We start from the raw sequence: 12,686 nt of genomic DNA, 5'->3' as shown, positions 1-12,686 counted from the left end.
TAAAGCATGCTCATAGTTGATTGTGCCTGACACAGACCTTCCAAATTTCTTTCCCAATGTTGTACACCACTGTAAGGTGGGTACACACTAGTGAAGCAGGTGCTTAGGGCCATATCTAGTACAAAGCAAAACAGACTAATCTACTGTAAACTAGGCTAACTACTGACTTAACTGCTTATGGCAGCAACTACTGGACTTTCTACATTGGCAAGGGGGCCTTAGGCCTGGGAGGTGTGGTAGGTTAAGTGGGGTAAGCAATCTGTACTACTAAGGGGCCAGCTACTCAGCTGACTGGGGGTGTCCTCCTCAATGGATATGAGACAAGGTAAAATTGACTTGGGGTTTTCCAAGTGATTTTCCTGCTGTATATATAGGCAAGTAGAACATATGTACATAGTCAATGCATGTGAGAAAGGAAGAATCCATATGAAATGAGAAGCATGCTGTTGTAGACACAATCAATACCACAGAATTTATTCCAAATTTCTTGAATTTAAACAAAGTAGATTGGACTACATTTTCAGTCATGTGAATTTGGTGCTTGTATCATACAATAAGCGCTGAGCCATGTCCCCAAACTGTGCTTCCCTCATCATATGTAGCCACCTCCACCTGATGACATCATTATGTGTCCTAGACATCTGTAAGGATGTCAAGGGTGCAGGCGCTTGTGGCTGTGTGAAGTACAAGTGTAAACTGCTTAAGGCAGCAGTGTCTACCCTACAATGTCTAACTACTAACTAACAATGACCAAGGCTGTATGGGCAATGGTAAGCTACATAAGTACAGTAAGGGTGACGCTTAAGGTGTTGTATCTACTTAGGGATCTGGCTGTAAGGCCTCATACAGTGGTAGGGGAATGACAAGAGGTAATCAACCTGGGTGTAACCATGGTTGGTTGGCCTCCTTATATATTACAGGGATGAACTAATTACAAATGTACAATATGCAAAACCATAACCAATACAAACCCTGCTCTGCAGTTGGCCTTACTCATGCATATGTGTCACTTGATGTGTCATAGTGACGTCATCAGATGGAGGTGGCTACGTGTGGTGAGATAAGCATGGATGGGGACATGGCTTGGCGCTTAGTGTTTGATATATAAGTGTCAATGTCATGTGATTAAAAAAGTAGTCCAATTGCCTTTGTTTAAATTTGAGAAAATGGGAATAAATTCCCTGGTATTGAGTGTGTCTACAACATTATGACATGTCAGTGACATGTATGCATGAGTAAGGCTGTTGTACGCCAACTGTAAGGTTGGGTACTTGCTAGTGGGTGGGCGCTTACGGCCGTACTACTACTGACAAAGCTTATCTAACTAACTGACTAGGCCATACTACTGCCACGTAAGGTGGACTTCTACTAGCTACTGGCAACGGTGGGGCCTTAGGCCTGGGAGGTGTGGTGAGCGTAATAAGGGGGTTAACTTCTGTGCTACTGGGGGGCCGGCTACTTAGCTGGCTGAAGGTCCTCCTCAATGGGTATGAGACAAGGTAAAATTGACTTGGGGTCTCCAAGCAATTTTCCTGCTGTTTATATAGACAAAGGGGAAAGTATATACATGGTCTGTGCATGAGATAAGGAAGCGTCTATGTGAAAAGAGAAGCCTGCTGCGGGCTGCGCAGAAGCATGGATTTCTCCTAAGCGCCCTTGGCACGGCATCTTGGCGCGGCATCTCGGCATAATAAGCGCCAAGATCACGTGATTGAAAAACAAAAGATATTGAGTCCGTAAAAAAAACTAAAAATAATAGAAAAATCGTGCGATTCTAATGGTCTATGTTTAGGAGGTTATAACATTGCCCCCCCCTTAAAGGCTCTTGGCGGAGTCACAAGCCTTTTTCAGTCGTGACTTGTTGAAGCAACGGATTTCCTCCTGACTGTGTTCCAGTAGTACCTCTGGTTCCCAAGAGTTGTCTTCTGGCCCGTATCCTTTCCATTTGATTAGGTAGAACCACTTTCCTTGTTGCCTCTTGGAATCTATGATCTGTTCCACCTTGTATTCTTCCTCTCCTCTTATTGTTTCAGGAGGGGGGCGTTCTGGGAATGGCTGGTTTGGTGATTTGTGGCTTTTGGAAAGCAGTCCTACGTAAAAAACATCATGGATTTTCAGTGATTCAGGGAGCTTTAGGCGGTATGCGTGGCTTGAGATCTTCTTGGTGACTTCAAAAGGTCCTAGGCGCTTGGGGTCTAATTTGTTGGAGTTGGATTGAATCTCCACATTCTTTGCATCTAGCCATACTTTTTCCCCAACAGTGTATTCTGGGGTCGTGCCTTTTACTCCTGCCATTCTTTCCTTTGTCATCCTTAAAGCGGATTCTGCTTCCTTCCATTCCTGTGCAAGGGTGTCTGCTACAAGGTCTGCTTCTGGGACATTTGCTGGGACGTTGGATGGGTTCATTACCGGGTTTCTTCCATAAACCAGTTCAAAAGGGGTTTTCCCTGTGGCAGAATGCTTGGCGTTGTTATATGCATATTCAGCCAGCAGCAACCATGTGGCCCAATCTGAGTGATCTGCAGCCACATACAATCTGAGGTAGAACTCTATGAACTGGTTGACCCTTTCCGTTTGACCATCTGATTCCAGGTGATAGGCCAATGAGAAGGCGGGCTTAATTCCAAGTTGTTGGTATAGTGCCCTGAGGAACTTCCCGGTGAACGTGGTACCTCTATCAGAGACGGTTTTTATGGGTAGCCCATGTAACTTCCAGACGTGGTTGACAAATAAGTCCGCTAGACCCTTCAATGTGACCTTTTTTGAGGTGGGAATGAAATGACCAAATTTTGAAAAGGAATTGATTATGACCAGTATGGCGTCGTGTCCCTGGGATTTGGGGAAACCTGTGATGAAGTCATAGGATATGGTGTGGAAAGGATAAGGGGGGACTTCTAAGGGTTTCAGGGAGATAGTTGGGGCGTGCGCGCGTTGGTTGGCTTGACAAACTGGACAGCATTTGACCCATTCTTTAGCAGAGGATTTCATTCCGGGCCACCAATAGCTCCTGCTGATAAGTTCAAGCGTCCTTTGTTGGCCTGGATGTCCTGCCAGTGGGGAGTTGTGGAATTCCCTCAAGAGTCGTTCTTTCAGGGGTTCTGAGTCCGGAACCACCAGTTTCCCGCGGTACCATAGCAAATCTTCTTCCCAATCATAGTCCCTATAGGCCTTCCTAATTGAAGGGGGCGCGTTGTCTGCATCCTCAGTACAGAACTTGATAATTGGTTCCAGTGATGGATCTTCCTTGAGTTTGGCGCAAATATCCGTGACAATTTCTAATTCCTCTTCCGCTGTATTCGCAAAAACCTCTGGCGGTAGCATGACTTCTGGTTCTTGGGGGTTGTCAACATAGTCCAATCGTCTGGACAAGGCATCCAGCTTCCCTGATTGCTTCCCTGGGCAATAATGTATTTCAAAATTGAAATTGCTCAGGAATACACGCCATCTAGCATGCCGTTGATTGAATGTCCTTGCCTGCATCCAGTACTCAAGGTTGCGGTGGTCTGTAAATACCTGAATTGGCTTGTCCGTAGCTTCCAGGAAAATACGCCATTCCTCCAGTGCCTTGATGATGGCCAGGAGTTCCTTGTCGTGAGTGTTGTAGTTTCCTTCTGCCCCTGAGAACGATTTGGACATATACGCAATTGGGTGTAGTTGGTTATCTGGGCCCTGCTGACTAAGAATGGCTCCCATGGCAACCCCTGAGGCGTCTGTCTCAAGGTAATAGGGGAGCCCTGGGTTGGAATGGATGAGAACTGGCAACTTGGTGACAAGAATCTTCAATTCCTGAAATGCTGCTTCCTCTAGGTTGCCCCATGACCAGGGGGTTTCCTTTCTGGTAAGGTTGTGCAGAGGGCATGCTACTGAACTGAAATTGGGGATGAATTGGCGGAGGTAGTTGACAAATCCTAGGAAGGCTTGGACCTGCTTGACTGTTTTGGGGGTTGGCCATGATGTGACCGCCTCAATCTTCTTCTGATCCATAGAAAAGCCTGCCGGGGAAATGACAATACCCAAGTAATCTACCGTGGTGACATGGAAGTGACACTTGGAAAGTTTACAGAATAACTGATTCTTCATCAATCGTGATAGGACTTCCCTGACATGGGTTGGATGGTCCTTGGGGTCCTCTGAGAAGATCAGGATGTTGTCCAAGTAAATAACCACAGTGACGTTGATGAGGTCCCTAAACAGGTCATTCATGAAGTGTTGAAAGGTGGCTGGGGCATTGGTAAGGCCAAAGGGCATCACCAGGTATTCAAATAACCTGTACTTTGTTCTAAAAGCCGTCTTCCATTTGTCTCCTTCTTTGATCCTGACGTTATTGTAACCCCAGCATAGATTGAGCTTTGTGAATATTTTAGCATGTCTCAGCTTTGCCATGAGGTCGTCCTGTCTTGGGAGTGGGTATACGTTTTTGTGGGTTACGTCATTGAGTTTTTGGTAATCCACAACCAGCCTAAGAGATCCGTCTGCCTTTTTAACAAACATGACTGGGGCGCCGGTGGAAGAAGTGCTGGGGCGGATCTTGCCTGTTGCTAATTCTTTGTTGATGTGCTGCTTGAGCGCCTTGGATTCCGCATTGGTCATGCCATATAAGGGTCCTGGGGATAGTTTGGCATCCGGGACAAGGTCTATGGATATATTGTACTCCCTATGTGGAGGGAGGACCTTAAACTCTTCCTTGCCAAAGACTTTAGCAAATTCATGGTACTGAGGGGGGAGGTCTGCCAAAGGATCTAGGTCTGCTTCTTCCTCAGAGGCAATCTGTGCTTGTTCAGGGAAGGTGACTAGTCCCTGTTGCCAGTCAATAAGGGGAGCTTCTGTGGTTAACCAAGTCATGCCAAGGATTGCCGGGGTATTGCCTATGGGGCAAACAAGAAAGGGAATGGAGTGGGGATGGCCATTGGCCAAAACTGTGAGGTGAACCTGGTGCCAAATACGACCAGTTTGGGATATAGTACCATCTAACATTCTCACAACTTGTGGATTTTTGAGTTGGGTTTTTGGTATTTTATATTTTTCCACAATCAAGGGGGAAATGAAATTCAATGTGGCTCCGGAGTCTATGAGAGTTTTGAGGGGTTCTGCCGGGAAATTTTGGACATGTAGATCAGTGAATAATAGAGGTTTTTTATTTGAGTCTAGAGCCAGAGATACAAATTCAAAACTATCTAGATTGTCCATTTTTTGAGTCGGGGGCTTGGCAGTAGTCCTTGACTTTAATCTTTTCCCAAACCCTCCTCTGCTACCTTGGCCTCCTCCTTGATGGTGGCTTTCCAGCCATTGGGGCATTGTTTGATACCGTGCCCCTTTTGGCCGCACTTGACGCATAGTCCTGATGCGCGACGGCGGTCCCTTTCCTCCGGTGTGACATAGTTGGGGTCTTCCAATAGGTGGACCTGTTGGGTGGAAGTGGTGGAGTTGGTGGCCACGGTAGCTGGGGACTTGGCAGGGGCCTTCTTTGGCCGGTTTTCCTCATTTTTGCGGCGGATGTTATTGATCTTAATTGCCGCCACAAAGATGGCTTCAAGTTTGTCAGGAATGCTATCCTTGGTGGACAACAGTTCCTTGACTTTCCAGTGGAGGCCTTGCATGAATTGTGCAATATAGGCCTCCTTGTTCCAGTCTAATTCCGCAATGAGGTTGCAGAACTCCGTGACGTACTCGGAGGTGGTGGAGGTTTGGACCAGGGTAGCTATCTTCCTGGCAGCAGCCCGCTTGGCATCAGGGTTGGCAAAGGCTTCCTTAAATTTGGCTGTTAAAGCCGGGATGGTGGTAGGGGGGTTGCCTTCACCCTTGATGATTGTCCCAATGAGGGGTAACGCCCAATCAGCGGCTTTATCTGTCATATGGTAAAGTATCCATACAACCATTTGCTCTTCCTCCTTGAATAGATCCCTGTGGAGTGCCACCCAGAGTAGCATTTGATTGAGCCATTGAGTGGCCTTTCTTCCCCTTGTATCCCCCTTGTAAGGGTCTGGTAATTCCATTTTGGGTTGTTTTACTGAGGACCCAGAGTCAAAGGGGGTGAGGGAACTGAGGGAGCGTTTAGGCGTTCCCATAGGCTCCTTTTTGGGGGCTCTTCTTGGCTCTTCTTCTTCCTCAGAGTCAAAACCTGTTCCTCTTGAAGGGCGGAAGGGGGCCTTGAGCCCAGGCCTAACCGTACCTGGAGTGTGGGTTTCCCCTCCTGAGTGGGTAGGAGGGGTGACAGGCCCAGTCAATGGGCCAGGCTTGGCTTGGGCTCCGCCCTGGTCCTTGTCACCAACAAGGTCGTTGGTTTCCTTGCATATGGCAGCAAGCTGTGTAATTTGCTTGCCTTGTGATTTGATTTGGTCCTGCAAGGACCCAATGGTGGCAGTGAGGGCTGTGATAGCCTCAAGGAGAGTGGTAAGGGACGGCTCTGGTTCCATCCGGGGCAAGTCTTGTGGAGCGGGAGATGTGCTGCGAGAGGCCGGTAAGGAGTGGGTTGGAATGGAGCGTCTAGAGGAGCGGCTGGAGGGTGTTGTACACCACTGTAATGTGGGTACACGCTGGTGGAGGCGGGCGCTTAAGGCCGTACTACTACAAGCAACACGTATGTAATCTAACTAACAAGGCTATACTACTTCCACTTAGGGCGGACTTCTACTACTAACTTAATGCGGGTGGGCCTTAGGCCTGGAGGTGTGATGAGTCAAAAGGGTGGTGAGCGTCTGAGTACTACTGTGGGCCTGCTACTTAGCTGGCTGACTAATCCTCCTCAATGAATATGAGACAAGGTAAAATCAACTTGGTGTCTCCAAGCGATTTTCCTGCTGTATATATAGAAGAGGGTGCACTATTTACATGGTCTGTGCACGTGAGAAAAGAAGTACAGGTGTGAGATAAGAAGCGTGCTGCGGACTGCGTAGAAGCGTGGATTTCTCCTAAGCGCCCTTGGCACGGCATCTCGGCGCGGCATCTCGGCATAATAAGCGCCGAGATCACGTGATCGAAAAACATGAGATATCAAGTCCGTAAAAAATACTAAAAATAATAGAAAATTCGTCCGATTCTGATGGTATATGTAAGGAGGTTGTAACAGAGGGACGGGAGTATGGGTGTGGGGCGCCAGAGCGTGTGGAGGGAATATTGGAGACGGCGTGGGGGAAGTGGTGCCTATATCAGGACTTATGGGCAGTTTTTGTGTAGTATGTGGGCGCTAAACCTTTGGGTCAAGCACCTAGCGTTGGATAGTCCCTACAACAAATCAACAGATCTGGCGATTGTGATATGAGCGGGTTTTCTACAAGCGGGTGTTTCAGCTGACTAAGGTCGCTAACTACTGTGTTCCGGCAAAACACGTGGTATGCGGGGGATTAGAGTCCTTCTGCCTTATAGCAATTTGGTACTATGTGAGGGTGGGGGGTTTTTGATTATTCTACCCCGCAAGGTGGCCCTGATCACGTGATTTCCCTTGTGCTAGTACAGGGGATCCTCTCCTTGTCAAACAAGCCTACAAAAAGTCAATTTTACAATGTCGTACGCCGACTGTAAGGTTGGGTACTTGCTAGTGGGTGGGCGCTTACGGCCGTACTACTACTGACAAAGCTTATCTAACTAACTGACTAGGCTATACTACTGCCACGTAAGGTGGACTTCTACTAGCTACTGGCGACGGTGGGGCCTTAGGCCTGGGAGGTGTGGTGAGCGTAATAAGGGGGTTAACTTCTGTGCTACTGGGGGGCCAGCTACTTAGCTGGCTGAAGGTCCTCCTCAATGGGTATGAGACAAGGTAAAATTGACTTGGGGTCTCCAAGCAATTTTCCTGCTGTTTATATAGACAAAGGGGAAAGTATATACATGGTCTGTGCATGAGATAAGGAAGCGTCTATGTGAAAAGAGAAGCCTGCTGCGGGCTGCGCAGAAGCATGGATTTCTCCTAAGCGCCCTTGGCACGGCATCTTGGCGCGGCATCTTGGCATAATAAGCGCCAAGATCACGTGATTGAAAAACAAAAGATATTGAGTCCGTAAAAAAAACTAAAAATAATAGAAAAATTGTGCGATTCTAATGGTCTATGTTTAGGAGGTTATAACAAAGGCCAACTGCAGAGCAGGGTTCTTATTTGATACAGTATTGGATCTTATGTCTTTGTAATTAGTCTACCTCTGTAATATATAAGGAGGACAACCAACCATGGTAACACCCAGGTTGATTACCTCTTGTTGCATCTCCACATTGTACAAGGACCTTAGGTCCAGTAATTACTTAGTTACATTAATCTACACCACCTTAAGCAGCCTCTTGGTTGTACTTAGCTAGCTTGCCATTGCCCTTATAGGCTTGGTTGCTGTAGTATAGTTGGTTGTTGTTGTAGGTAGCACTTGCACTGCCTTAAGTAGTTTCTTGCACTTAGTTACATATGGCCATAAGCGCCTGCTGCCTCAATGTCCTAACAGACATCTAGGACAACAGGAATGTTCTAATCTCCTTTACCAACTTGGGTGTTACACCCTCTTAACATATACCACTGGATTTGCACAAATTTTTAGATATCTCTACTATTTTTTATGGACTTGAGATCTCTTGTTTTTTGATCACATGATCTTGGCACTTATCATGCCAAGATACCACACCAAGATGCTGTGCCAAGGGCGCTTAGGAGAAATCCATGCTTCTACGCAGCCTGCAGCATGTGTCCTAGATGTCCTTAAGGGGCATTGAGGCAGTGGGCACTTGTGGCTGTATGGACTAAAATAAGAAAACCACTTAAGGCAGTGTTGGTGCTACCTACAGCAACAAGCTAACTATCTACAACATCCACATGCTATAAGGCAGTGGTGAGCTACATATGTACAGTGAGTCCAATGCTTAAGGCATGTATCTAAGTGGTTTCTGGCTTAAGGCCTTGTACAGTGATGGGGATGCAACAAGAGGTAATTGACCTGGGTGTTACCATGGTTGGTTGTGTCCTGGACATGGTCACATGACCAGTACAAGTGGTTGTGTTGTACACCACTGTAAGGTGGGTACACACTGGTGGAGGCAGGTGCTTAAGGCCGTACTACTACAAGCAAGACATATGTAATCTACCTAGCAGGCTATACTATAGTTGCGTAAGGCAACTTGCTACTTCTATACTACTGACAATGGGGCCTTAGGCCTGGAGGTGTGGTGAGTTAAGTTGGGGGTTGTTACAACCTCCTAACTTATACCATTGGATTTGCCCAATTTTTCTGATATTTCTACCATTTTTTACAAACTCATTAGCTTTACCTTTTGGATCACGTGATCTTGGCGCTTACTATGCCAAGATGCTGCGCTGAGATGCCGTGCCAAGGGCGCTTGTCCTAGACGTCTGTAAGGACGTCAAGGGCGCGGGCGCTTGTGGCCATGTGGATGTACAGTAAGTACTGCTTAAGGCGGCAAGGTCTACCCTATGACGTCTAACTACTAAACTACGGTGACCAAGGCCTTATGGGCAATGGCAAACTACGTATGTACAGTGGAAATGATGCTTAAGGCGTTGGTGGTGCTACTTAGTGATCTGGCTGTAAGGCCTTGTACAAGTGGGGATGCAACAAGAGGTAATCAACCTGGGTGTTACCATGGTTGGTTGGCCTCCTTATATATTCTATAGAGTGACTAATTACAAATACGTTATATCCAATATGTGATCCAATAAGAACCCTGCTCCGCAGTTGGTCTTACTCATGCATACGTGTCACTGACGTGTCATAGTGATGTCATCAGGTGGAGGTGGCTATGTGTGCTGAGGTAAGCGCGGATGGGGACATGGCTTGGCGCTTAGCATATGATATAAGCGCCGAAGTCACGTGATTGAAAATGTTGTTCGTTTGCCTTCGTTTAAATTCGAGAAAATGGGAATAAATTCCCTGGTATCTATTGTGTCTACAACAGCGCTTAGGAGAAATCCACGCTTCTGCACAGCCTGCAGCACACTTCTCTTTTCACATGTAGTCTTCTATTCACACATGCACAGACCACATGTATTTAGTAGTTTTGTCTATATATACAGCAGGGAAATTGCTTGGAGACCCCAAGTTGATTTTACCTTGTCTCATACTCATTGAGGAGGATCACCCAGCCAGCTAAGTAGCCAGCCCCCACCAGTTCTCAGATGTTAACCCCCTTATTACACTCATCACACCTCCCAGGCCTAAGGCCCCCATTGCTAGTAGTTAGCAGTAGACCGCCTTACGCGGTATTAGTATAGCCTAGTAGATTAGATTACATAAGTTGCTTGTAGTAGTACAGCCTTAAGCGCCCGCCCACTAGCGTGTACCCAACCTTACAGTTGGCGTACAACAGGGGTTAACATCTGAGAAATGGTGGGGGCCAGCTACTTAGCTGGCTGGACTATCCTCCTCAATGAATATGAGACAAGGTAAAATCAACTTGGGGTTTCCAAGCAATTTTCCTGCCATATATAGAAGTACGCGCACTATCTACATGGTCTGTGCACGTGTGAAAAGAAGTACATGTGTGAAATGAGAAGCTTGCTGTGGGCTGCGCAGAAGCATGGATTTCCCCTAAGCGCCCTTGGCACAGCATCTCAGTGCAGCATCTTGGCATAATAAGCACCAAGATCACGTGATTTAAAAAGTAAAGATATTGAGTCTGTAAAAAATAGTAAAAATATTAGAAAAATCAGGCAAATCCAATGGTATAGTTAAGGAGGTTATGACAGGTTGCATGCTGGCCCAAGCCCAAATTTGGGGGGTAGCAGGTGTAATCATGGGTTGTCAGCAGAGGAATAATAGGGCTCTATGGCTTAGTGGTCAAGCTGGTTCAATTCCGGCTAGTTCTATTTTCCTCTGTTTATGACTGTTGTAGACACAGTTGATACCAGGGAATTTATTCCCTTTTTCTCGAATTTAAACAAAGGCTAACGGACAACATTTTTGATCACGTGACTTTGGTGCTTATATCATACACTAAGCGCCAAGCCACGTCCCCATCCGCGCTTACCTCAGCATACATAGCCACCTCCACCTGATGACATCACTATGACACGTATGCATGAGTAAGGCCAACTGCGGATTGGGGTTCTTATTGGTTATGGTATTTGCATATATTGTATTTGTAATTAGTTCACCCTTGTAATATATAAGGAGGCCAACCAACCATGGTAACACCCAGGTCAATTACCTCTTGTCGCATCTACCCATTGTACAAGGGCCTTACAGCCCAGTAAATACTTAGTTACACGCCTTAAGCGTTGGTCTCACTGTACATACGTAGTTCACCGCCGCCATACAGCGCGTGGTCGTTGTAGTTTAGTAGTTAGACGTCGTAGGGTAGACCTTGCCGCCTTAAGCGGTACTTACTGTACATCCACACGGCCACAAGCGCCCGCGCCCTTGACGTCCTTACAGACGTCTAGGACACTAGGTAATCAACCTTAAGTTGGTTGCAAACCGTGCCCACCAGCACCTACCTCACTTAGTTCAACAACAAGAAGGAACCCTGTACTAGCACGAGGGAAATACCGGAGATTGGGATTGCCTTTTGCTGTTAATAATCAAACCAGCATCATCCCCTCCTAGTACCAAATTGCTATAAGGCAGGAATTCCCTATTGCCCGCATACCTCCGGTCGCCGCACCTTTTACCAGCAGACCTAGACAGCCAATACACCCGCTTGCAGAAATTGGGTTCTACATCATGCCCGTCCACGGCTGTGATTAGTAATTCCTACTGTTCAACGCTAGGTTGTTTGACGCAAGGTCTTAGCAATCAAGTAATCAAGCGCTCATAAGTCCTGATATAGGCACCTACTAGTCCCTATCCCACTCTCCACCATTACCTCCCGCACCCCCCCTTGTTCTTCCTCCCGGGCATCCACCCACGCTGGCCGGTCTTACCCCACACACTCAATGGCAACCTGTTCCCGGCCACCCTCTCGAGCCCGCTCCCCTGTTGATCAGGGACAGTTGGAACCCTTCCTTCCGCCAGCCTCCCCTGAGCTTGGCAAAGTATCCCTTGAGCGGGTTATCCGCCTCCTCTGGGGACTCCAATCCCAGGTTGACCGCATCAAGCGGACCCTCTTGGAACAAACCAAAATTAGCCAAGAGGTTTGGACCAATGTCAAGAATATCTTGCAAACCGTTGATGTTGTCAAGGATGGGTTGGCCCAACTCCAGCACGCCTGGGGCCCCCACACCCCAGAAGAACAAAAACCCCCAGCGGTTGAGGAAACTCCCAGGGCCGCGCCCAAAGCCAAGCCTATTGGAAAGGCTCAACCATTCCTTGGGGCCCCAGCCCCTATCATCTCCACAGGGGCCCCCAGGCGCAACCCCCTCTCATTATTCAACCCATACCCTGCCTCCTCCTTCCCTCCGGGACCGGCTCCAGCCCCCCAAGGACCTCCACCAGCGCCTATTGTCACCTTGGCGCAGCCTCCAGTCCCCTCCACTGTAAAGGTGGGCCACCCGGATGCCTTCAAAGGCAAAATAGGGTCAGAGGCCAAACAATGGCTAACACGCATGATGGCCTGGATTCGCCTCAACCAGAGGCAGTTTCCCTTGGACCTGGAGGTCCTCAGCTTCCTCCTCATGAACATGGAGGAAGCAGCAGGTGTCAGAGCCAACAACTACCACAAGGTAAAGCCCAACAAGCTATTGCCTAATATAGGACTTATCAGCTAGTGGGATCCAACAATGCTCAAGGCAATTGCCAGATAAGGGTTTGGACAAGACC

At 47.5% G+C, this 12,686-nt stretch overlaps 2 protein-coding genes across 2 annotated transcripts; one reads left to right on the top strand and one right to left on the bottom strand.

Annotated features, from left to right (window-relative positions):
• Positions 1 to 1,815: 1,815 nt before the first annotated feature.
• On the bottom strand, positions 1,816 to 6,413 carry RhiXN_08266 (Retrotransposable element Tf2 protein; the record flags this gene model as incomplete). Its single annotated transcript, XM_043328082.1, has 2 exons — positions 1,816 to 5,174; positions 5,240 to 6,413. The coding sequence occupies 2 exons, from the start codon at positions 6,411 to 6,413 to the stop codon at positions 1,816 to 1,818; spliced, it is 4,533 nt and encodes a 1,510-aa protein (XP_043183467.1).
• A 5,450-nt stretch (positions 6,414 to 11,863) lies between these two features.
• RhiXN_08265 (Retrotransposon-derived protein PEG10) lies at positions 11,864 to 12,670 on the top strand (the record flags this gene model as incomplete). The annotated part of the gene is made up of 2 exons (XM_043328081.1): positions 11,864 to 12,589; positions 12,635 to 12,670. The coding sequence occupies 2 exons, from the start codon at positions 11,864 to 11,866 to the stop codon at positions 12,668 to 12,670; spliced, it is 762 nt and encodes a 253-aa protein (XP_043183466.1).
• Between the last annotated feature and the right edge of the window lie 16 nt (positions 12,671 to 12,686).

This window comes from Rhizoctonia solani, chromosome 10 (genome assembly GCF_016906535.1).
Source record: "Rhizoctonia solani chromosome 10, complete sequence".
NCBI lineage: Eukaryota > Fungi > Basidiomycota > Agaricomycetes > Cantharellales > Ceratobasidiaceae > Rhizoctonia > Rhizoctonia solani.
The sequence above is the reverse complement of the archived record's forward strand: the minus strand, read 5'-3'. Positions and strand labels throughout refer to the sequence as shown.